This window comes from Acanthochromis polyacanthus, chromosome 3 (genome assembly GCF_021347895.1).
Source record: "Acanthochromis polyacanthus isolate Apoly-LR-REF ecotype Palm Island chromosome 3, KAUST_Apoly_ChrSc, whole genome shotgun sequence".
In the NCBI taxonomy this organism is placed as follows: Eukaryota; Metazoa; Chordata; class Actinopteri; family Pomacentridae; genus Acanthochromis; species Acanthochromis polyacanthus.
Genome location: NC_067115.1, coordinates 20,398,459 through 20,422,188, shown reverse-complemented (window position 1 = coordinate 20,422,188; position 23,730 = coordinate 20,398,459). Strand labels below are relative to the sequence as shown.

General features: G+C 38.3%; 1 protein-coding gene across 1 annotated transcript in view; it reads right to left on the bottom strand.

The window, feature by feature from the left end:
* usp43a (ubiquitin specific peptidase 43a) overlaps positions 1-23,730 on the bottom strand; it is a 146,433-nt gene that overhangs the window by 25,178 nt on the left and 97,525 nt on the right. Inside the window, 4 exon segments of the mRNA XM_022199008.2 lie at positions 11,050-11,179; positions 11,405-11,482; positions 14,331-14,434; positions 19,793-19,904. Coding sequence (XP_022054700.2) covers positions 11,050-11,179; positions 11,405-11,482; positions 14,331-14,434; positions 19,793-19,904 — 424 coding nt within the window.

Below are 23,730 nucleotides of genomic sequence, written 5' to 3'. Positions count from 1 at the left end.
TACAATTTAGCATTGTCTTTTTATCATAGCAAGTGGTGCTAATTTGCCTTTTCATTAGCGTTGTGCTGAACATGTCTGCAATTTTCCTTCTTTCAACACCTCAGCCTGGTTTGGGTCGCTACCCACCACCCATTGCAATCCACTAAACAAAATCATAACAATGAGCAGTAAAATAATTGGACTAGAACAATAACAACTCATCAGCATCCACGACAGAAGGACAAAACGTAGGAACACAGACAGCCTCAGACACCACTCACACACCGCACAGTCACTACAGTCTGCTCCCCTCAGGCCAAAGACACAGGTCACTCATTTTTCAGACCAAGAGAGCCATGTCAAGTTTCGTGCCTACATCCATCAGACTTATGAATGGCTGAGACATTTTATTTATTTTATTACTACCTCTTTAGTATCTTTTTATTTACTTATGTATTTGGCACTTTGCACTTTTTTAAGGACAACAAATCTTTTTTTGGTCCTAAATTTTATCAGTCTTTTTATCTTTTATCTCTGGGATGCTGGATGTGTTGTGTACATAGTACATCGCCTGTGTTTATTCTGCATGTTATGTTGTGCATGTGAATTGTATGTAGAGTATTCGCACAGATGCTCTGGCACAAATGAAGTGCCTAATGGAAAAATAAAGTTCTTTGAATTGAATTAAAATACCTGATTACACGACAGCTTTTCAATACACCTCCTGTGCTTTTCTGCATAGTAGCCCCTGAATATGCTTTTATCTTTTCATCTTTTCTGGTTTTTCATCTTCACAAAAGCACCTTAGGTAAAGGGAAAGCAAAAGCAAAGTGAAGGTTTAATGATTCACACTGCTCAGAGGAACAGTGAATGGCTTTGTAAAAAATTACTCTGCTAATGTGAATGTCAATAGGCAGTCGGCTTAAGCAAAATCCCGCTGATATAAATTGTCAGTTAACCCCAGGCTTCACTTGTTTCATATCCAGTCACAGAGAACCGTCATATTTACCGTTAAAGGCAGTTTCTTTTCTTCTTTTTTTAAAAAAAAAAATAAAAATTTTTGCACATCTTTTAAAACACCAAACCTCTCTTCCAAAACTGGAGCACACAACAATTTGATTCTGTTTCATAACAAGATCCGGAAATTAAGTCGCCTGGTTATACACTGGTGTAACATAAAACATAATTAGGCAGCAGCAATAAAATATACATTGCAGTTCTGTCTGTGAGCACCAAAGTGATGCTTTGGTATGCTGCAGTTTTCAGTGAACACCGGATTTGCTTCCTGTTCCTCTCCTTTACTAATAGCTGAAATAATTGCTGGATCTATTTTGTTCCCTGGGAGAGAACCGATGCAGCTATGCTCTGAGCAGCATGACTCAGCCATTGAGTGGTGAGAATGTGGCCACTGGTATAGCCGTTTTCGTTAAAAAAAAAAAAAGCAGTTTGAGGACTTCAAGGACACTCTTCCTCACTTTCTGACACATGGGCATCATAACCTGCTGGGATGTGGGTGTTATAATGGCCGGAAAACTAGTCCAGAGAAGGTGAAGTTAGACTGATTGAACAGCCATCCAACCAAGAAGGGATTCAGTGACCAAAAGTGATTAAGCTGGTGATGATTTCTGCAAACCTATGACAGCTGATTTTAGGGATTGGAGTTATGGCTTGGGAATGCATTATGTCAGTGGGTGTCCAAAACAGAAGCGACATCATGTGTGTGAGAGCCGAGATGGAAAAGCCAGGTATGGAACATCCCAATTCCCATGTCAGCTACTTGTTTCGTTTTTTTCTCCTCATTTGGGTCTTTTTTGTTTCTCTCACAACGTAAAGAGGAGGGAAGAGAAAATGACTTTGTAAAGGGATGGCCTTTGCAATCAAATAACATCTAAAGTGATGACAAAAACTGATGTCAGTGGTGCTGGATTACATGTTGTTAGTTGCTGTTAAACTGAACATTGTTGCTTTGCAGTCTGTATTTGTACAGAAGATGTGATTCACAGCTAAATGAACACAAGAGCGGTTATTATTGACAGTGGTGGTATTCAGTTTTTTTGCTAGTCAAGAAAAGAAAATTATATGAATGCTTTAGTGTGTGAAGTTCAAAACTACGAGTTCCAATAAACCTGTGTGTGATTACAAACATCATACAAAAAACAAAACTTAAAAACAGACAAAACAAAAAAAAACAGAACCCTGAAAGAAAATAACTTAAAGAGACTTAAAGCAAGTAAATCATTTACAGTAAAAAAAAAAAAATAGTATTTGGATTGCAGTATTTGAATTTGGATTCTTCTATTTCTTAAATTCATAGATAAACTTACAGCTTGACTTTATAAAAATTAGTTGAACTTTTTTTCACCACTGTGTAAGATATGAAAATGTTTTTCATCAGCAAATACTGGAGCTCTGTGCTTTGGCATATTGAATGCAGACCGAAGTTAGCTCGACTCTGCACTTTCCCTGGCGACGTTCATCCTTTAGTTTTCTGCATAACTTGTATATTATGTAAACCTTATAATAAACCCTATTCTTGTACTTGCTTGTCCTTGCTGTCTGCGCTTGAGTCTCTGATTTGCTGTGACAGTAACAGCAATAATAGACTGAACATCAATAAGGAAGACACATTTTGTCTTTGAACATTACAAAACAGCAGTTGTGGGCAAAAAAAGCCGTAGTCTCGCATCTTTTCTTCTGCAAACGGAGCTTGGAACAGGTGGCGAGCAGTAGGCCATGAAACAAAAGCAGAACAAATAGTTTAACTTCGCAACTTCAGAGTTTTGTTGTTGCTGTCTGAGTTAGTAGAGGGGGGCATTGTTTAAAACTTTACTAATTTGAACACTGACTTTTTAGTGTATGAAGAATAATTTAATGCTGGTGCTATAACCCGGATACTGTACATATATATTTGTAACCAGGCATAGATTACCAAAACTAATGAGTAAAGATTTGGATTAGCAGGTGCATTTCTCCAGAAATATAAATGCAGATTTTCTACAACAATTTTCAGGTATCTTCCTTCGTGATTTTACTGATCTTAGCCACTGTGGATGCAGAAAACGTCGTGACTCCTGTCTGTTTAACGTGAAGCTGCACCTCGAGGAAGAACCAACATGAAAAAAGTGGAAAAAGGATGCGTTTGGTAAGACAAGAGGCAACTCCAGATCTCTATTCATCAAAACATTTCCAAACTCAGTGAATTAATTATGTTTTGTGCATACAAAAATGTGATTTCAAATACTGAAATCTTGCTTTGCAGGAGGATTGCTACAAGTTTCAGTCACTAAAAGTACAGTGATGAATGCTTCAAAAGTAAGGACACAAATGCTTACTAATTGACTTTTTACAAATTGCTGTGAAGTAAAGAACAAGCCAAACAAAATAATCAAACCAGCATTTAGTGTGAAAAATGTTTGCCATTTAACCAGCACCAATTTCCCAAGGAAGACTCTGATAAAGCTTTTTAAGGTGCTTTGCATCCAGATAATTGTGTAGTAATTAGTAATTGAGGCATGTGCAAAAGCTCGGGGATGCTGCTGCTGCTTGCAAAACATTTAGAACTCTTACAACTCATTTTCAGAATCAGAAAAACGGCATTGATCCCTGAGGGGGAAGTGCGCATCTGACTGCAAGAGAGGTGTAGGATGTTTGGCAAATATTCCGCAGTACATTAATGATGCAGAACTGCAGTCAAAAAGACAGATACAAAAGTTCATGCTTAAGGTAGGAGTTGGAGAAATATATCACTAAAAATCTGTCATGATAAAATGTTTGATTTTAGTCAATACTGATAATTACTTCAATCAATCTTACACACGTGGACAAAATTGTTGGTACCCCTCAGTTAAAGAAGGAAAAACCCACGATTCTCACTGAAATCACTTGAAACTCACAAAAGTAACAATAAATAAAAATTTATTGAAAATTAAATAATCAAAAACAGCCATTACTTTTGAATTGTTGATTAACATAATTATTTTAAAAAACAAACTAATGAAACAGGCCTGGACAAAAATGATGGTACCTCTATAAAAGATTGAAAACTATTTGACCAGAGTGACATGATTAACTCAGGTGTGTCATTTAATTGACATCACAGGTGTATCCAAACTCATAATCAGTCAGTCTGCCTATTTAAAGGGAGACAAGTAGTCACCCTGCTGTTTGGTGAAAAGGTGTGTACCACACTGAACATGGACAACAGAAAGCGAAGGAGAGAATTGTCCCAGGACATCCGAAAAAAAATTATAGACAAACATCTTAAAGGTAAAGGCTATAAGACCATCTCTAAACAGCTTGAAGTTCCTGTGACAACAGTGGCTCATATTATTCAGAAGTTCAAGACCCACGGGACAGTAGCCAACCTCCCTGGACGTGGCCGCAAGAGGAAAATTGATGACAAATTGAAGAGACGGATCGTTGGAATTGTATCCAAAGAGCCCAGAGCAACCTCCAAAGAAATTAAAGGTGAACTCCAAGGCCAAGGTACATCAGTGTCAGATCGCACCATTCGTCGTTGTTTGAGCCAAAGTGGACTTCATGGGAGACGACCAAGGAGGACACCACTGCTGAAAAAAACTCATAAAAAAGCCAGACTGGAATTTGCAAAAATGCATGTTGACAAGCCACAAAGCTTCTGGGAGAATGTCCTTTGGACAGATGAGACCAAACTGGAGCTTTTTGGTAAGGCACATCAACTCTATGTTCATAGACTCAAAAACCAAGCATACGAAGAAAAGAACACTGTCCCTACGGTGAAACATGGAGGAGGCTCAGTAATGTTTTGGGGCTGCTTTGCTGCATCTGGCACAGGGTGTCTTGAAAGTGTGCAAGGTACGATGAAATCTGAAGACTATCAAGGCATTCTGGAGAGAAATGTGCTGCCTAATGTCAGAAAGCTTGGTCTCAGTCGCAGGTCATGGGTCTTCCAACAGGACAACGATCCAAAACACACAGCCAAAAACACCCAAGAATGGCTGAGAGAAAAGCGTTGGACTATTCTAAAGTGGCCTTCTATGAGCCCAGATCTGAATCCCATTCAACATATGTGGAAGGAGCTGAAACATGCCATTTGGAGAAGACACCCATCAAACCTGAGACAACTGGAGCTGTTTGCTCATGAGGAGTGGGCCAAAATACCTGTTGACAGCTGCAGAACGCTCATTGACAAATACAGAAATCGTTTAATTGCAGTGATTGCCTCAAAAGGTTGTGCAACAAAATATTAAGTTATGGGTACCATCATTTTTGTCCAGCCCTATTTCATTAGTTTGTTTTTTTAAATAATTATGTTAATCAACAATTCAAAAGTGATGGTTGATTTTGATTATTTAATTTTCAATAAATTTTTATTTATTGTTACTTTTGTGAGTTTCAAGTGATTTCAGTGAGAATTGTGGGTTTTTCCTTCTTTAACTGAGGGGTACCAACAATTTTGTCCACGTGTGTATATCAAAGGCCAGGAGAAAAAGAGTTAAGCCTATTGATCAAAGTACACTGGAAATGCTGAGACATCAATAAAAACAAACAAAAACATAAAGAATGAAAAAATCTACACACTTGGCATTTGCTCATGAAACTGACGCAATTACCCTGAAAAAAACTGCAAGAAGTCTATCAATAATTACTGTCTACAAAGAAAACAAAAAAAACAAACTCTATAACAACTTTTTCGAAAAGTTGTGATTGGAAAAAGTCAGCAAAAATATGTCTAGAATATTTTATAATACTTAGAACTGAAGGCTATACTACATTATCACTACACTATTTTGTTTGACTTTGATTTTTTTTATCAATTATTTTTATTCCGAAGAAGCAATAATCATCACAGCAACAGACTATCAATGTGCAACCAGCCAGTCTAAGTGAGGCCATTCCCATTCGACAACAGTTTCTCATCACATGCAGATTAACAATAACAAAACAGAATGCACTTTGATTTTTAATAATACCTAATATACTGTACATAGATTGAAGCTGCTTTATTTAGCCCCAGATATTCTAGCTGTAGACTGCTTAATGTGCACTACGTTCAAAAAGGACCACAGTCGTCATCTATGAGCAAGTGAACAGAGAGGATCCCATCTAAACGCTCACATTTTTTGTTGCTGCACTGTCTGAAAATAAATGAGATTTGGAAGATGCCAGAGTCAGTGAAGACGTATCTTTAAAAATCAAAAGTTTGAGAGTACAGGGTTTATTCACACCAAGTAAATCTGATAAGGTTGAAGATGGTGCTTTCCAAAAATAAGGTCATGCCAAGCACAACAAATGCCGATCAATAAAGGAGCCCAAGAAGCTGAGAGCACACACATGGCGGATTGGAAAAGCTCTGAGTTACATGAGATGAAGTTTTCTAGATGCGAGGGAAGAGTCAGTGTATAAAATTGAAAATGTGACAAATGATACATTTGTGATTAGGATTTTTCGATGTACAGTTCAGGTAAACCAGTCCAACTCCCCACTGTAATGGAGGCAACTTGCTAGTTTGAGCTTTTACATCTATAATAACATGACACTCAGATCTAAGTTGCAAGTACAGGGAAAGTAAAAGAACGGGTAAATCAAATGACATACGGTACTTATTATTCTAAGATCCTTCTTATATCAAAGCGTACATACTCAAAACATCCCCTTTGTCAGTAGAAAAACTGCAAAACTTCAACAGGACTGTGGGTGCGCTATTTGAGCCATTTCTAGAGCGAGCAGTTTCCTCAACAGTGTGAAAGGGTCATAAGAGGAAAGATTACACGGGTCCCGATTTAGATTTAGAATGTTTACGAGGCAACTTAGAGTATCATAGGTCTTGTGAACAAAGAGGGGAGGCCAAAAATCTGCTCTATAGTCTGAGGTATTAATAAAATAGCAAGTAAAGATGTCAATAAATGTGGTGGAGCAAAAACTGCAACATTTCTCTCTGCAAGTACACACGTGGACAAAATTGTTGGTACCCCTCAGTTAAAGAAGGAAAAACCCACAATTCTCACTGAAATCACTTGAAACTCACAAAAGTAACAATAAATAAAAATTTATTGAAAATTAAATAATCAAAATCAGCCATCACTTTTGAATTGTTGATTAACATAATTATTTAAAAAAACAAACTAATGAAATAGGGCTGGACAAAAATGATGGTACCCATAACTTAATATTTTGTTGCACAACCTTTTGAGGCAATCACTGCAATTAAACGATTTCTGTATTTGTCAATGAGCGTTCTGCAGCTGTCAACAGGTATTTTGGCCCACTCCTCATGAGCAAACAGCTCCAGTTGTCTCAGGTTTGATGGGTGTCTTCTCCAAATGGCATGTTTCAGCTCCTTCCACATATGTTGAATGGGATTCAGATCTGGGCTCATAGAAGGCCACTTTAGAATAGTCCAACGCTTTTCTCTCAGCCATTCTTGGGTGTTTTTGGCTGTGTGTTTTGGATCGTTGTCCTGTTGGAAGACCCATGACCTGCGACTGAGACCAAGCTTTCTGACACTAGGCAGCACATTTCTCTCCAGAATGCCTTGATAGTCTTCAGATTTCATCGTACCTTGCACACTTTCAAGACACCCTGTGCCAGATGCAGCAAAGCAGCCCCAAAACATTACTGAGCCTCCTCCATGTTTCACCGTAGGGACAGTGTTCTTTTCTTCGTATGCTTGGTTTTTGAGTCTATGAACATAGAGTTGATGTGCCTTACCAAAAAGCTCCAGTTTGGTCTCATCTGTCCAAAGGACATTCTCCCAGAAGCTTTGTGGCTTGTCAACATGCATTTTTGCAAATTCCAGTCTGGCTTTTTTATGAGTTTTTTCAGCAGTGGTGTCCTCCTTGGTCGTCTCCCATGAAGTCCACTTTGGCTCAAACAACGACGGATGGTGCGATCTGACACTGATGTACCTTGGCCTTGGAGTTCACCTTTAATTTCTTTGGAGGTTGCTCTGGGCTCTTTGGATACAATTCCAACGATCCGTCTCTTCAATTTGTCATCAATTTTCCTCTTGCGGCCACGTCCAGGGAGGTTGGCTACTGTCCCGTGGGTCTTGAACTTCTGAATAATATGAGCCACTGTTGTCACAGGAACTTCAAGCTGTTTAGAGATGGTCTTATAGCCTTTACCTTTAAGATGTTTGTCTATCATTTTTTTTCGGATGTCCTGGGACAATTCTCTCCTTCGCTTTCTGTTGTCCATGTTCAGTGTGGTACACACCTTTTCACCAAACAGCAGGGTGACTACTTGTCTCCCTTTAAATAGGCAGACTGACTGATTATGAGTTTGGAAACACCTGTGATGTCAATTAAATGACACACCTGAGTTAATCATGTCACTCTGGTCAAATAGTTTTCAATCTTTTATAGAGGTACCATCATTTTTGTCCAGGCCTGTTTCATTAGTTTGTTTTTTTAAATAATTATGTTAATCAACAATTCAAAAGTAATGGCTGTTTTTGATTATTTAATTTTCAATAAATTTTTATTTATTGTTACTTTTGTGAGTTTCAAGTGATTTCAGTGAGAATTGTGGGTTTTTCTTTCTTTAACTGAGGGGTACCAACAATTTTGTCCACGTGTGTATCTGTAAATGAGAGTCACCATCTTAAGAAAGCAGAAAACATGCCAAGTGAGGCACAGCTGTTTGTCAGATCTGAATGGCAGCCTATTTCTGCCTCTGCTGATAAGATTATTGGTTTCTAGAAATAATTTGGGCTTTATTTCCTGCTCGTGTTGATTATATTTGCCAAACACTTTTCTTTTACAATATACAGCATGAAGTCACACTTTCCTTCACTCGGCTCACAGCCACTGAATTTTTATCTGAATTTTGAAGCCTGCATTATTTATGCATGAATACTCATTGTAATTACACAATGTGTTGTTTCCAGTTAACTTCCATTAACTTTAATGAAGGATACAAACAAACATTAAAATGCAAAACTTCAGATTTTTCTCCCCAAAATAATTCTAAATTCTCATAATACATAAGAAACAGGTGAATAAATCTTGAAATACAGATAAAAAAAATATATAAAAAACAGCTACATGAAAATTACTCACAAATAACTAAAATATCAGCATGTGTCCAGACATTTCACAGACACGTTCAGGCCTAAAAACTCCATTTGTTGGACACTCAGTTCATCTCAAAGATGTGGGTAGCTTTAACATTCACTTAACACTCTTGCAGGGCCATTTCTATATTTTTCGACAGCTACTGCTTGACATGTTTCGCTGTCACAGTTCTGCGTCTCAGAGCTTCATTCCTGTTTGCGTCGTATGTTGCCTTTAGAAAACTTTCCTGTTGCTTCACACTGGCCACTCTCACCTGTTCCATTCCCCTCCTTCTCTATTCACCTGCATCCACCTCACTCATTTGTTCTGCTCATGATCTTCAAATCATTCCACATTGCCTTTCATTACTGCCAGCTATTCAACCCTAACCTGTAAATTTGGCTCTTGACGTTTGCCAGTCCTGCAAATAAAATTTTGCTCAATAAGCTACGAGTCACATTTACCTGCCTTTCTCAGTGACATTTGGGTGTTATTTTAAGCCGTGACACAAAGCTAACAATGGGATTACCACTCTTATGACTTGTACTTTCGGTAAGTACGCCATTATTGGAATCTCAGAGAAATTAGGGCACCAATAAAAATGAGGTATGCTGCACCCCAGAATGATCTTTGTGATTTTTTACCAAACTACTGAAAAATGCATGACGATACTATTTAAAGTATACGATGGAAAACCAAATAAGAAATTTAATATGATATATGGAATCAATTTATAGTCTACTTGAGTGAACACTTCAAAAACTCGTGTTTGATCGTTTCTGGCTGTGTACTGTATATGTCTGATTGTATATTTTGTATATTGTCACTGCTGGGTGAATGCTCAGTAAAAAATGCTGGTGTGTTCTGCTTGCGACTTGTGACTGAGTTGAACAATGAGTTGCTCCACACCTGCAGATTGTAGTCTTCAGTCTGAACAGACTATGAGCAAAGTGATGACATTTGAGGTGATTTACTGGACTTCACACATTTGCCTCTGAAACTTCAAACTTTAACACATTTTATTCTTTTCTTCTACATGTGCAGCAATGTCCCCAAGAATTGAGAGCCAGCCTTGATGTCTTAAATTAGTAGTTTCCCTTGAAGTGTGGCTTTCGCTTACAGCTTTACAGTTGCATCAATGGCTCTTTGGTTTGCTTTTACACAAGCTATGGTCGTCACCCGACTACTTTTTTTTTTTAAAGATAACTTTTGCCATGCTCTTTTGTGTCTGTACAAGGCCATGAAAGAGGCAGGAAAACAGGGGAGGATGAGAGAAAGGCATACAGCAAAGCACCAAAGCCTGACCACTCTGACCTGCAGTGTTTAGGACTCATTCTTGGTACACAGCGTAAAAGCTCTACCAGATGCCTCATCCCCTAATATCTGCTTTTTTTTTTTTACTCCATTTTCCAGACATCAGTACTAATACCTCCCTCACTCAAGATCCTGTTTTTTCTCACCTGACACATCTGTCAGTCCTGCCTATTCTGCATCACCTGATCACCACTGCGCTGCTATTCATCTCAATCATTCCTCAGCACACACACCAGACCTTTCAACTTCTGTCTATATCACCTTAGTGGTCCAGCCATGTCTCTTCAGTTTGTTTACCCAGATTACTGCTTTCGTGTTGACAACCTCATTTTTGCTTCTTAGATGAAGTAAATTGCCTTCACTCTCATCTTCACTGACTCTGTGCTGCTTTTCAGACCCCCACCTAACAACACTATATATTAAAATGAGAAAATAATGTGAACACGTGTCTCAAGATTGTCTAAGATTGCATTTGAAAATAAAGCTCGCTGTTAAATATTACAGAATAATGAGGGAAGCAACATCAAACTTTTAAAAACATGAGGCTTCGGGGAATTGGAAGGTAGTTAACTGTAAGTTTGCGCTTCAGTACAGATTTAGCAGCAATTGTACAGATTTCGCGCGTTTTTCCGTTACATTCTAAGAAATACACAGATGGTTGGGTTTACTGGATGAGAAAAGCAGCATGTTTACTTGATAGTTGTGTTGTGTTCAGTCTCACCTGTTCTTCTTTGGTATACAGCTGAAAGCACTCGTCCAAGGTACAGCTGTGCTGCTGAAGATGCTGTTGCTGCTGGTTCCTCACGCTCTCTGCATCCTTCACCACCTCCTCCTGGATGCTGCCAAACAGACTTTACCACAAAATATATGTTTTATTCCCACTCAGTCGCAGCGGTTTTAATACAGTGTTTGAATCAGTGGGAGAGTATTTGACAGAACCAAACTGAATCAATGTGTGTTGTGGGAATTAGGCAGAAATACACAACACCACAATAGATAAACTGTGTGTGACTTCATGGTTTTTTAAGGTACATTGTGTAGACTCTGCTGGAAGTACAAGTGTGCACAATGCTTACCATTCTTTAGAGCTGTGCTCCCACTCGACAACAAGCTTCACATGTGGAGGTCCCCCCGGCCCGCAGAACTTCAGAGCTCTACAGCACAGCAAGAAAAACGCAAATGCACACAAAGATCTGATTATCTTTGTCTATTCTGTGATAGTATTGTATCATCTTCAAAAGCCTGATAACCAGAAAACCAGCTAAGGCTAAAATCTGTGCTGCTGTCATGAAGCAGCTATAGAGCTGCTCTGGTTGCAGTGAGCGTCCTTCTAACATTTGTGCTTTCTAGTTTTATTGTATACTACGTGACGCAGACAAGCACATACTACATAGACAGTGGCAGCAGGATAATTTCAATCACATCTGAGTCCTGGATTGACATCATGTATCAGCCATTTTAAACTCAAAATGAAACAAAAAAGGGATCTGTCATGTAGTTGTATACAACAGTATACAGTCTATGATCTTATACTGCAGTGTCTTTATTTTCACAAGTTATCTGTATTCTGAAGGTACATCGGCATGCATAAAGCTGGTCAAATGACATTTACAATTTGCCTGTATGCAAATAGGTAAACATACTTGATTAGAACAAACAAAACAGAATGGGAACTTGAACTTATTGGTAAGTTCAGCAGAGGTATGGGAGAGAATTCTTTCCAACAAGCACCTCAGCTCCATTAATGTCATTCAATGGCAGCAGAATTTATGTCGACAAAAAAACCTCCAAAGCAGTTCTTAGCAGTGGATGTCACTGCAAGAAATACTGAACATACTGAGCTGTGCATCATCTTTTATGCTGTGAGAGCTGGTCAATTTTCTTCGCCTATAGTAGGGCTGGGCGATATGGCCAAAAAATAAAATCTCGATTTTTTTAGTAATCTTGGACGATTACAATTTTAATCGATTTTTGTTGTTCCTTTGCGGTCTGTTTGCTATGGCTAGTGCTAGCCATGCAGCACTCCCGTAGCTGCGAGCACTCTTCCCATTCTTTAGGATGCCTCTTCTGGAGGTGCTGAAGAGGTTAGTTGTGCTGCTACTCTTCGTTTTCACGGTACTTCTGCAAACCTTGCACATTACAGTAGTTTGCTCTGTGTCAGTCTTGTCAAAGCTGAACCACTTCCATATAATCGATGTAACATGAGGCCCTTTTCTCACGACCAACTCCTCGTCTGCTGTTGTGTCTGCCATGACGGGGGTGAGAGTGTTTTGGTGGAAGAAGATGAGAGGCGGAAGCAAACGCCAGTGCACAAGTCGTGAAAGGCAGAAGAAGAATCTGTATTGTTGTATATTTAAGCTCGCCTCGATTTTACGATTTGGCAATTTTTCAAATCGTCAGGTATTAAAAAAGCAAATTAATCGAATTTATTCGATTTGCCCTCATCTATAGGATATATTTTTGATAGACAGTACTGACAACATTATATTTTTCTAAATCCATTGTTCAGATCATGTCACCGGGAAATCATATTTCATCATCAGGTCATGCTTTGCAGAGAACATGCTCAGACATGTTCAGACTTTGCCCTAGCACCCCTGCAGACTTACCCCTATTATTTTGTGACAGTTTTCATGCATGTTTCAACGCTATGTGTTGTTATTTCTTATACATTTTTTTAAACAGTTATATTGCCTTAAGTATACACCATTAGGTTTGCGTACTCTGTATTTTGTTTTTCTAAAAAGCATGTGATTTGTCTATACACCAAAAATACACCTTATACTTTATGATTGCACACCAACCTTCCAGACATTCTCACTTCTACATACACAGCTTCAAGGGTTTTTTATCCTTCCTCCGCAGACACACACAATACTATCAAAACATCATTGATTACTGGACTATTCATTATTATATATTTCACACGTTTTAACGCTACTCATCGGCTTAATAGCATTTGCCATGATTATTTCATCTTTCACTTTTAACACATCATACCCAAAAAATGTTATACTACACTGTCCCTGGTTCGGCAGACTCAAACCCATGCATTGTAAGAGCATGCGATTTTAACTATCCTCTTTTACTTTATTTTCATACACCCATTACATATGTCTTGATTTGTTGTTTTGTACTGCCTAAAAACCAATAAAAAAATGAAGGGAAAAAAATGTGCTGGATTAGATAAAGGCACATATGCTTGCCTGCTGAATATCTAGTCTAACCTGGAAGACGATGTCATTTCCTTGCTGCTTTGTGGAAGGCCTGATCTGGGAGATTTATACTGAGCTGCTCTGCTGTATGGTAACACTTTTATGTCCCCATTAACAAAGGAAAGAAAAGCCCTTATCGCCACACTGTCAACACAACCTATTGCCTATTATCCTATTAAGGTCTACTGGTTTCTGAAGGTAACTGTAGCTTTTTGCGTAATGCATTTGAACAACCTGCAGATGTGGCTGGGAATATGAATTTGTGTAGTTGTTTGTACTGCAGGTTTAATTTGCTCACATGATTATTTACTGGTGTGACGGCATTTGTGACGGCACTTTCACCTGCAGTCTATTATTTACATGACACTTTTTCATTTGTGTATCATTTCAACGCCAAGTCCATTTGCAACAGGTTTCAGTGTGCATGTATGACTCAGATGTGTTTGTTCAGTTCTGGTCAGCCGCAACAGCTCTGACACATCAGGGCATGAAGATGGTACAGTGGGGATTACAGCTGTGTGTCGATATAGCATTCACATAAATGCCATTAACCAAGGTTTTCCAGCAGAACACTGCTCTGTAATGAGATGCTCAACAATATTGACTTCACCTGTACGTGGTATGGTTGCAAATCGGTGTATATGTGGCTGTCACACATGCATTATTGACCACATAAAGGAAAAATGGATAGTGGTAATCAAGGTGTTTACATACATGTGTCCATCTGGACAGATGGACAGTACAGTATGTTGTTTTACTCTCGTGAGTGTAGGTGTGTGTGGCGTACCTGTCAACTGCAGGGTGGTACAGCGGTCTGCTGTCCTGTGGGGACAGGTAGCTATAGGCTGCAGATCCTCCAACCACTCTGATCTTAAAAAGTACTCCAGCATTCTGCAGGTAGAGAGACACACACTAAATCAGTCGCGTCCTTCGAGAGCAGCTAACTCGTCTTTAAACAGCAGCACTAGTGTAAATATGATCATTAAAACTCATCAATCTTGCATAATTTCAAAGCCAGTGTTCCTGATTTTAAGCCAAAGAATAAAAATACAATTGCAGACAAATTGAAATGCCTGCAGTTTGAATAACTGATTTTTAACCAGAACGCTTGAGCAGCAAATCATTTATATATGTATGTATGTATATCGAATGTTTAAAACAATAAAAGCAGAACTGACTAATAGTGGATCCTCCCTCAGTGCATCCCACTCATGCACATCTGTGTGAAAAATGTCTGAAACTAATTTTTGTAAAAACAAATAAATAAACAATTGGCCTTCTAAGCCACTGACACAGTGGTGTAACTGAGGACAGAGAGGGATCGCTACAAGCAGAAATAAGACAACTACATTCTCTATGATGGTCTCACACAGGAGTGCGACATCTTGTGTTTAAGAGAAAGAACAACAGACAACAGTGCAAGAAATTTTACTGCAATGATGTAAAAAGCGACTGAAAACACAGCTGGTATCTCAATATGGCAAATAGATACTTCAGCCAATAAAGAAAGTAAGATGAATCCAGTACTAAATAGTATATGTGATGTGAATAAGAAGACAAAATGTGCTGTGAGAGGTCTTTAAAATAAATCACAAGTTCCACACAACTTTTTGTGCAGTCAGACACAAAAAAGGAACTTTGTTACATTAAAATTACGGACATAACAGCAGCAGAGAACGTTCTTCCTTGTAACATTGCCACAGAAAAGTCAGTGTCAAAGTGTGAAAACAGTGAAATTTTCGTGCTGATACACCATAGTTAAACGCACTCAAGTTTTCACACACCTTCTCATTCAGTGCTTTTTATTTATTTGTATTGTTTTCTACATTGCAGTTTAATACTGAAGATTAACACTTTTTGTTCATAATTGTTGTTTATAATTTCATATTTATTCTTTTATAGTTTTGATGTCTTCAGTATTAATGTACAATGTAGCAAAATAATTAAATGAAAACCACTGAATGAGAAGGTGTGTCCAAACTTTTGACTGGCAGTGTATATAGCCGCTGTGCTGTGCAGCATGAAGTTAAGCTAAGCTGAGTGTGAAGCAGCAGTGCTGTTGCTGTGTTTACTTGTCGTCTAATTAAGGCTTGGCACCTATGACAACTAATTTAGGAGGGTATGGTAACGAGAGAAAGTTTAAGATGTCACTAGAAGAGAAACGAATGCAAAACAATCATGGCCTGTGGGTGATGTAATGTCTCTGAAAGGACGGTGAGAACGAGAATAAGTGATTTATAATTTCAGAACACTTGTGAAGAACTCTCGGTCTTTGGAAATTATTAAAATTAGTTCTCTGAATTAGGGCTGAATCCTACAGGATCTACAGCACAAAGATATCTGGCAATGAGTCGTTCTGCCTCCATACTCGAATAGAGAAAATGCACTGATAGATATATTAAAAAAGTTCGTTGCTGCAAGGACAAGTATTCTGTTAAGTGGCGATTGGGATATGGCAGAACAGAGGGCAGATTCAAGTCGCTAATGCGCTCATTGTATGCAGGCTGCTGTTGGAGAATTGGAGCAGTAGTGAAGATAAAGAGAAATGAATTAGTTGGTTAATAGGAGTCTAAAGCAGTAAATGAAAAAAGGCATGCATTCAGATTACCTTGTCTATTTGTAGAAATAGAACAGAGGAGAGCAGGAAAGAGACATCACACTAATTAGTGTCATATAAGAGTTTTTTTTTTTTTAATTGGATTTAGCATCTATAATGTGTCTTAATGGAGAATTGTCAATATCAGCAAGGGTGCTGGATGTAGCAATATTTCCAAAACCTTTGAGAAAATGCCAGTGAACCAACTCATGTAAAACAAACAAAAAAGCACACTGTGGTTACATAAGCACAGTGAAAAAACACAACAAAAATCATTGGATGAGTGGAAGGTTGACAGGAATTTTAATAATCATTTCATGTTGACCTCCTCTGTCTCTCTGTCAGCTGCACTACACATGGTTAGTTAAACATGGTGAACCCTCATCCATAAAGGAGGCCAAGAACACGAATTAAGTGCAATAAAGCGTCTCTGTTAATTGAATGAGATGGTCAGACTGCAAGGAGTCAGCATGTGTTGCTAAGACCAAAACAACAACCATGAAAAACTTGAGAATGCTCCAAAAACCAATGCCAGTTTAGAAAAACAAAATGTCCTCATAAAACTCATTTTCAGTGGATGGCAAACAACTGGAACATCTTGCAGAGCTCAGCTATATTTAGCAATTAGTAATTAAAAGACCAGAAGGAATTTCGAAACCTTTTGAAATTAGGCTCTAACTGATGTGGCAACAGGAGCCAGGAAAACTAACTTCTCTGTGCATTTATTTGCAAATGTAATGTTTCCAACCTGTAATAGATTTGAAAATAAAACTTTGCCACAGCAAGAAAGGCTTTACTGTGTTAAGGACAAAGGGAAAATCAATAAAGATGTATACAATATAGCCCTTAGCTCACAAATTATTGAATGCTTTTATAGAAGTCATAGGATCATCTGAGGTCATGTTTTTAGTATTTTTCTTTTTTTTTGCCATGAGTTGTACCTTCTTGAAAAAACCTCTGGGAGGCAGCAAAATATCATGTAATTGTAGTGCAATAACCAACGCAATATATCAAATTACTGCCCACCAAAGAAATAAGTGAACTTAAACAGACAAGAGTTTTGTGTTTATTTTTGGTGTCTATTTTGTATATTTTTGTATATACTATATTCACAGGACACCCTCTTATTTATTTTACATTTTAATTTTTTTACAGCAGATCAAATCTCGTATTCTTTCAATGTTTCCTTTCCCTCATCAAAAATTGAAGCCGTGCCCTTATGGATCACGGGTGGCATTTTCAGGTAAAAACATTCTATCTACCAATAGAACCTGGTGATTGTCATTGGAAAGAAGAAACAGAAAATTAGGGCAAAGAAGGGCTCAGCAACTTTGTTTCTGAACAGACAGGTTATGAGGAATTAAAACTGAGATAGCAATCAGTAAAAAACAAAGAGCGGCATTTTGTTTTCTCTTCCTCTGCAGTTCTTTTCTTATAAAGCGGAGAGCTGCTCGGTCTGGATGAGGCCACCTCAGATATTGCCTGTCACCATGCCGTTGCCCATGGCAACCTGACGACCAGGGGCAGGGACGGTGTGCGTGAATAGATGCTAGCATGTGGCTGTGTATTCAAGGGTGTCTAGCTATGGATTAGGCCTTGTGATGTACAGATCACTTGAACTGCATATGGAGAAACAAAAGAAGCTGAAGTGGAGCTTGTCGGGGGATTGTTGCCACAGTTCATAGCACAGACTGAGTGGAAAAGAAAGTAGAGGTGAATTTTAACATGCAAGGCTGATGCTCTGAAAACAAACACTTCAGAATAAGAGGATGTATTGTGTAAATACTAACTTAGCTACGTAGTGTGTAGGTGCGTGTCTACAGAGAAGTGATGTCTTAAATTTTAAAATAATAGAAATAAAATCATCTTATTTTCTCTCTTTATTTTACCATATAGGCTCTCTTCTAGATTTGTGTTCTTGTGGCTTGAGTGGGTGGCGACATAATTGAATTTATGCCCAGCACATAAAACCATTATTGCTCTCACATAAAAAAAAGCTACTGCTAAGTGTGTGTGTTTGCCTTTTTGAATATAATGTCCTCATTTGCACTCCACTACTGTCTGGTTAATGTTAATTAAATATCTGATGAAAAGCAGTTCACAATGCTTCCAAATGAAATACTTCTTTATGTGAAAAGTGTCAGAGACAGAGACACCGAAGCTCTCAAAGTGGCACAACCAACCACAGAAAAAGCAGCATGACTTGAATTTTCTTAATCAGTTGTGGAACTTTAGTTACGGTGGCCGAGACCCGCCATCGCTGCAAATAAAACAAACGCTGCAAATAAAACAAACGCTGCAAATAAAAGAAACACCGCTGCAAATAAAAAAGAAACGCTGCAAATAAAAAAGAAACGCCGCAAATAAAAAGAAACGCTGCTGCAAATAGCTTCGGCCAACGAGAGGACAATCGAGTTTGGTAACTTTACTCCAATACGCAGCAAAACACAGTAGTATGTTCCACTGCACGCTCTCACTCCAGAACAGTGTCTACCCCAGAAAAACACACAGATTCGGTCCTGGCTAGATTTGCGCCCCGGGCGAACCATCCTTTGCCGCCGGCGCACGTCCGCCCGAGCGGACAGAATGAATGAGTCCGGAACGAAAACACATCCGGGTGGAAACAACTGACGGCTAACAACACACCGGCATCCTCCAGTTCAACTTCAAACCTTCAAACCTGGGGCTACATGGCCTAACCAGATAACACATTAAAAATTAGACGTAGTGACATTAAACACTAACATTTTCACTTACTTTCTCGTTTGTTTTCCAAGTCGTACTCCTGTTCTTGTTTCTACTTCTTCTTCTTCGTCTTCTTCTTCTCACACCGGTGTATCGGCAAAAATAATCCCCAGTAATCCACTTTCGTTGTGGCTTTTTTATTTGCAGCGTTTCTTTTTTTTGCAGTGTTTCTTTTATTTGCAGCAGCGTTTCTTTTTATTTGCAGCGTTTCTTTTTTATTTGCAGCAGCGTTTCTTTTTATTTGCAGCGTTTCTTTTTTATTTGCAGCGGTGTTTCTTTTTATTTGCAGCGGTGTTTCTTTTTATTTGCAGCGTTTGTTTTATTTGCAGCGATGGCGGGTCTCGGCCACCGTATTTAGTACTTTCACAACTGTACAAAAATTTACAGCTTTTGTGGGTTTGAAAGCTTTTTAGTGCTTAGTGCACAAAAGAGGAAGGGACGAGTTGGTTAAAAGCGTGGTTAGTTTGCAATAAATTAAAGAGGAACAAGCACAGATACTTAATTGTCATGAGTCACTGACAGTCTGCCAGAGAAGAGTCCCACCTACAAACACTCAAACTTCAACAACAGTAATTACTCAGCCAGGATGCTCAAAAGGAAATCAATTTTGTAGTCGCAGCAGGGTAATGAGTAAAAATTAATCCCCACAATTATGAAAAACAAGCATGCAATGGACTACTTAACTCTGCAGTTTAACCTTTGTCTATTTTTACAACACTCCAAATGTGAGTCAGACGTAATAACTAAATAGATCAAACTTCTGCCTGCTCTCTGCTCCACGCTGCTGTTTGAATCTATTCCACTGGACTGCTGGAGGTCACAGAGTCCAGGAACCTCTGAGCTGAAGGGTCGAGGACGCAGAATAGAGAGGCTGACACGTTATTGGTTAGTGAGGGTGCAGGCATTACCTGAGCCTGAGATCCATTCAGCATCAGATAATAGAGCTTGCTGAGGATGCTCTGTTGCAGCTGGTCCCAGGAGATGCTCCTGTCCTCCAGCATGAGAAATGGAGGTCCGAACCTGAGAGACAGTAGGAGAGGAGGGTAAGAAAGTGTTCTGGCGTTATGAAATTGAAATAAAAATGTTGCTTATACATTATTATTAATTACAATTTCCATGAGGAAACTTCAACGTCATTGTTTTTTTCCCCCAAGTTAATAAATTAAGTTGTAGAAATTGCAGAAATTTAAATCCAGATGTCGAAACAGTAGCCTTTAAGCAAAGGAGGTCAGGTTTAGTACTTCGCCAAGGAACACGGCGCAGTTATGTGACGATCGGTGTACGTTGGTCCATCTGTTTGTCTGTCTTTCTGTTAGCAACATTACTCAAAAATGGACGAATGGATTTGAATGAAATTTTCAGGGAAGGTCAGAAACGAAACAAAGATCAAGTGATGAGATTTTGGCAGTGATGCACCTTTAATCCGGATCCACAGATTTGTTAAAGATTTATGTATTATTGCAAGATAGCAGCACTGTGACTATGACAACAAGTGAACACTGCATCAGCTGCCTGCTGACGATCACATGATTGTGATCCTACTAAAAATCCACTGCTGCGGAAATTATGGGAACTTATCTGTTGGAAATCATACAAGGAACAATTGATTAAATTGTGGGGGTGTTTCTGAGTCCGATCAATTCCCACCGCCCGCTACATATTTAGGTCACGATTCAGTATCTGTACATAACGTACACATGCACAACACATGCCTGTGCTCAGCGCCATTTTGTTTGTGGGTACATCTATATTAAATGGCCACATGCTATGTAGCTGTGATTTCTGCAACAAATTTTTTCAAATTTCAGTCGTCGGAAATGGTAATACAACTGAGCAACCTTGCGCTGTATGACTGCTTTTCTTGTTGAGAATGTGCCAACAGAAGTATTACAACGTTTTCATGTCATCACCATATGTGTCAAGCTGTCAGGTGTCGAGTGCATCAGCATGTTACTGTCAGTGATTTGTGTCTTGTACTGACATCCTGAAGTCACATTATGTGAGATCAGGAGACAAATAAAGCTGAGAAACTGTTTAGTGTGCCATAATGCTGTGCAGTCTGGTGCGTGTGCTACACCAGAATGCACAGCACTGGATATGTTATAGGCTATTAAACTTACTTAAAAAAATTGACAAATAAAGTAAAACAACAGTTTGCATCCATCTGTTTGAGTCATGACAGCCTGTATTGAAATTATGTTCTACAAAGAATTATTGGGAAATTCTTCTTACAATCAAAGGTATTTTTAATCAACAGTTATTTAGTGATTGGTAGCATAAACACCAATACATATGTTGATTATGCATAACAATGAAGTTGTTCAAAGTAATATTTCTATGTTATTTTAAAAGAATTTAACTGTTATGCACTTAATTACTGCATTTCTGAAGTTTTACATTTGCAAAAATGAAGTTGCTCATATCTGTTAAGTAGGTTGGGAAGGGGACTTGAAATTCTGAACTGAAAGTAAAGAAAATAAAGCAATCCAATTGAATTTTATTTATTACCTTAATTTGATTTTAGTTAACACAGAAATTTGAAAGGCAGAAAGACAGAGAGACAGAAACAATCATCAGTAAACCCCAGCAATAAATCCTCATTTCATCTAAGTGAAAATGTTGCAGACAGATGTTGATTCAATTACATTATTTTGGAGACTTTGATCTTGAGTAAATGTCGGAAGTCTCTAAAATCTTGTGCAAAGCATCTCAGAAGAGTAAAGCTGTTGTAGCTTTGCATTTCAGCATAGTTTTGAAATGAAATGTTCAGCACACTTGTATAGTTTTGTACTTTTTTATGCATGGAAAATGATAAAATATGGCCACAGTAGCTGCATTGCTTTTTCCAGATCATTTTGGGGCAACATAACTACACAGACACATAGATTCAGATATTTACTACAGCGGAGCAATCGAGCCTTGTGGCATGTGGACAGATGAGCCTTCAAATGTCAGACTCTGACATTATCAAGCCTTTAGGAGCATCTGCTATCTGTTCCTGTCAACCTGCCATCCACACATGGATCTGTGAGATGCAAGCATGAACACTGTTCATGCAGTGCACTTAGGAGCTACAAGATCAAGTCCCAGAGGGGACATGATGAAAAAAAATGTGCCTTTCCCTGTGTCAGTAATAGGTTAGACTTTATTGATCCCTGTAGAGAGATTCTTATACATCAGGAACACTAGTAATGGTGACGCCTCCCTTCACAATGACTCCCTTGGTATGAAACAATTAACATCTGAATGCTACTGCAATCCTTACCAGGTACCCTGATGGACACAGCCTACCTAAAGGTCAAATTAATATCTCTGTGAGATTAATGCTCGGTGTTACAAACCACACATAATCTCATAATGGCTTCAGGAAGATTAACAGGAACTGACTGCAGCCTTTGAAACACTAAAAACCTGCTGTAGCACTGCTGGGATGAGGAACATTATGTTTAGATCATGACTAAAACTGTACATTGGTTAACATGTTTGCAGGACTCTATTAAACACTGGCTACATGAATCTAAACCAGAAACATATAGTAGGTAGGTTTAATATCCTCCAGATTTTCCAAAAAAAAAAAATTCAGTTTGTGATTTGAAATTTTTAGGAAAGTACTCCACTTTGCCTGACTCCTTCTGCTCAACATTTTACTAACAAGGGAATCATGGAAGCTCAAACGGACTATTTTCTCTGCTTTTGCTGTCATTCATTCAGTGAAATGGAATTATTTTGAAAGTTGCTGCAGAATATTCTCGAGTAAGTCAATAAATCCTTGTTTATCTCATAAACAATAAGCACCACAAGTGTCCAGATTATATCAAGTATTTGAGATGTTGCCTCTAGTGACAAAATCATCACTAAAGAGGTAGATATTATCAGAGCAGGACTCTTCCGATTTGTGATGTTCTCCAGCACCTGTGGGATTTTTATCCAAAACACAACACAGTTTACCTGTGAGCAGTAAAACTAAAAATTAGGGATGTCCCGATCCGATCACATGATCGGAAATCGGGCCCGATCACGTGATTACAGACTCGATCGGGATCGGAAGTGACCTCCCGATTTGGACTTGGTTGGATATATATGTTTATTTTTTATTCAATTTCCTTTTTAAATGAGACGTATATAGATGAAAACAGGAATAGGCTCAAACCTGACAAGGTGGAAATGTTGGTTTTCATCAAGAAAAACATACATGTCCTTCAGTGAAACTCTAGACAAATATGTGCCATTCATAAGAGCACATTACTACTACTGGCCTTACGGTATTATAAAGTGGCTCTTTGTTAACTTTGTTCCCTATTGTTTACATGCCTTTGAGTTGAGCTGACCTGCTGTTTATTTTATAGAAGTTTATTATTTATTTATTTTTGCTGTTGTACCTAAGCCAAAAGGGAAATTTATTATTTATTTTTACTTTTGTACCTAAGCTAAAAGGGAAATTTGTTATTTTTACTTTTGTACCTAAGCTAAAAGGGAAATTTATTTATTTTCTGATTGTTATTTTTAGTCACAGAAATGTACTGTTCTAAGTGTTGTTTTGAATTGACGTTAAGAAAATAACAAAGGAAAACTTTTCATAAGTTTTTTGTTATTTTTTTAATAGATAATATACATATTTTACTATATTAGAAAAGAATCGGATCGGGACTCGGAATCGGCAGATACTCAAAATGATAGGACTCGGACTCGGACTCGGAGGCAAAAAAACCTGATCGGGACATCCCTACTAAAAATCTTCCATCCAGCTCCTCCCACTGTGATGCTGTCATACATCAGATACATTTAAGATGCAAAGCAACTTAATGATGCTGCTTACCCTCATTAGAGTAGCATATGGGCACCAATA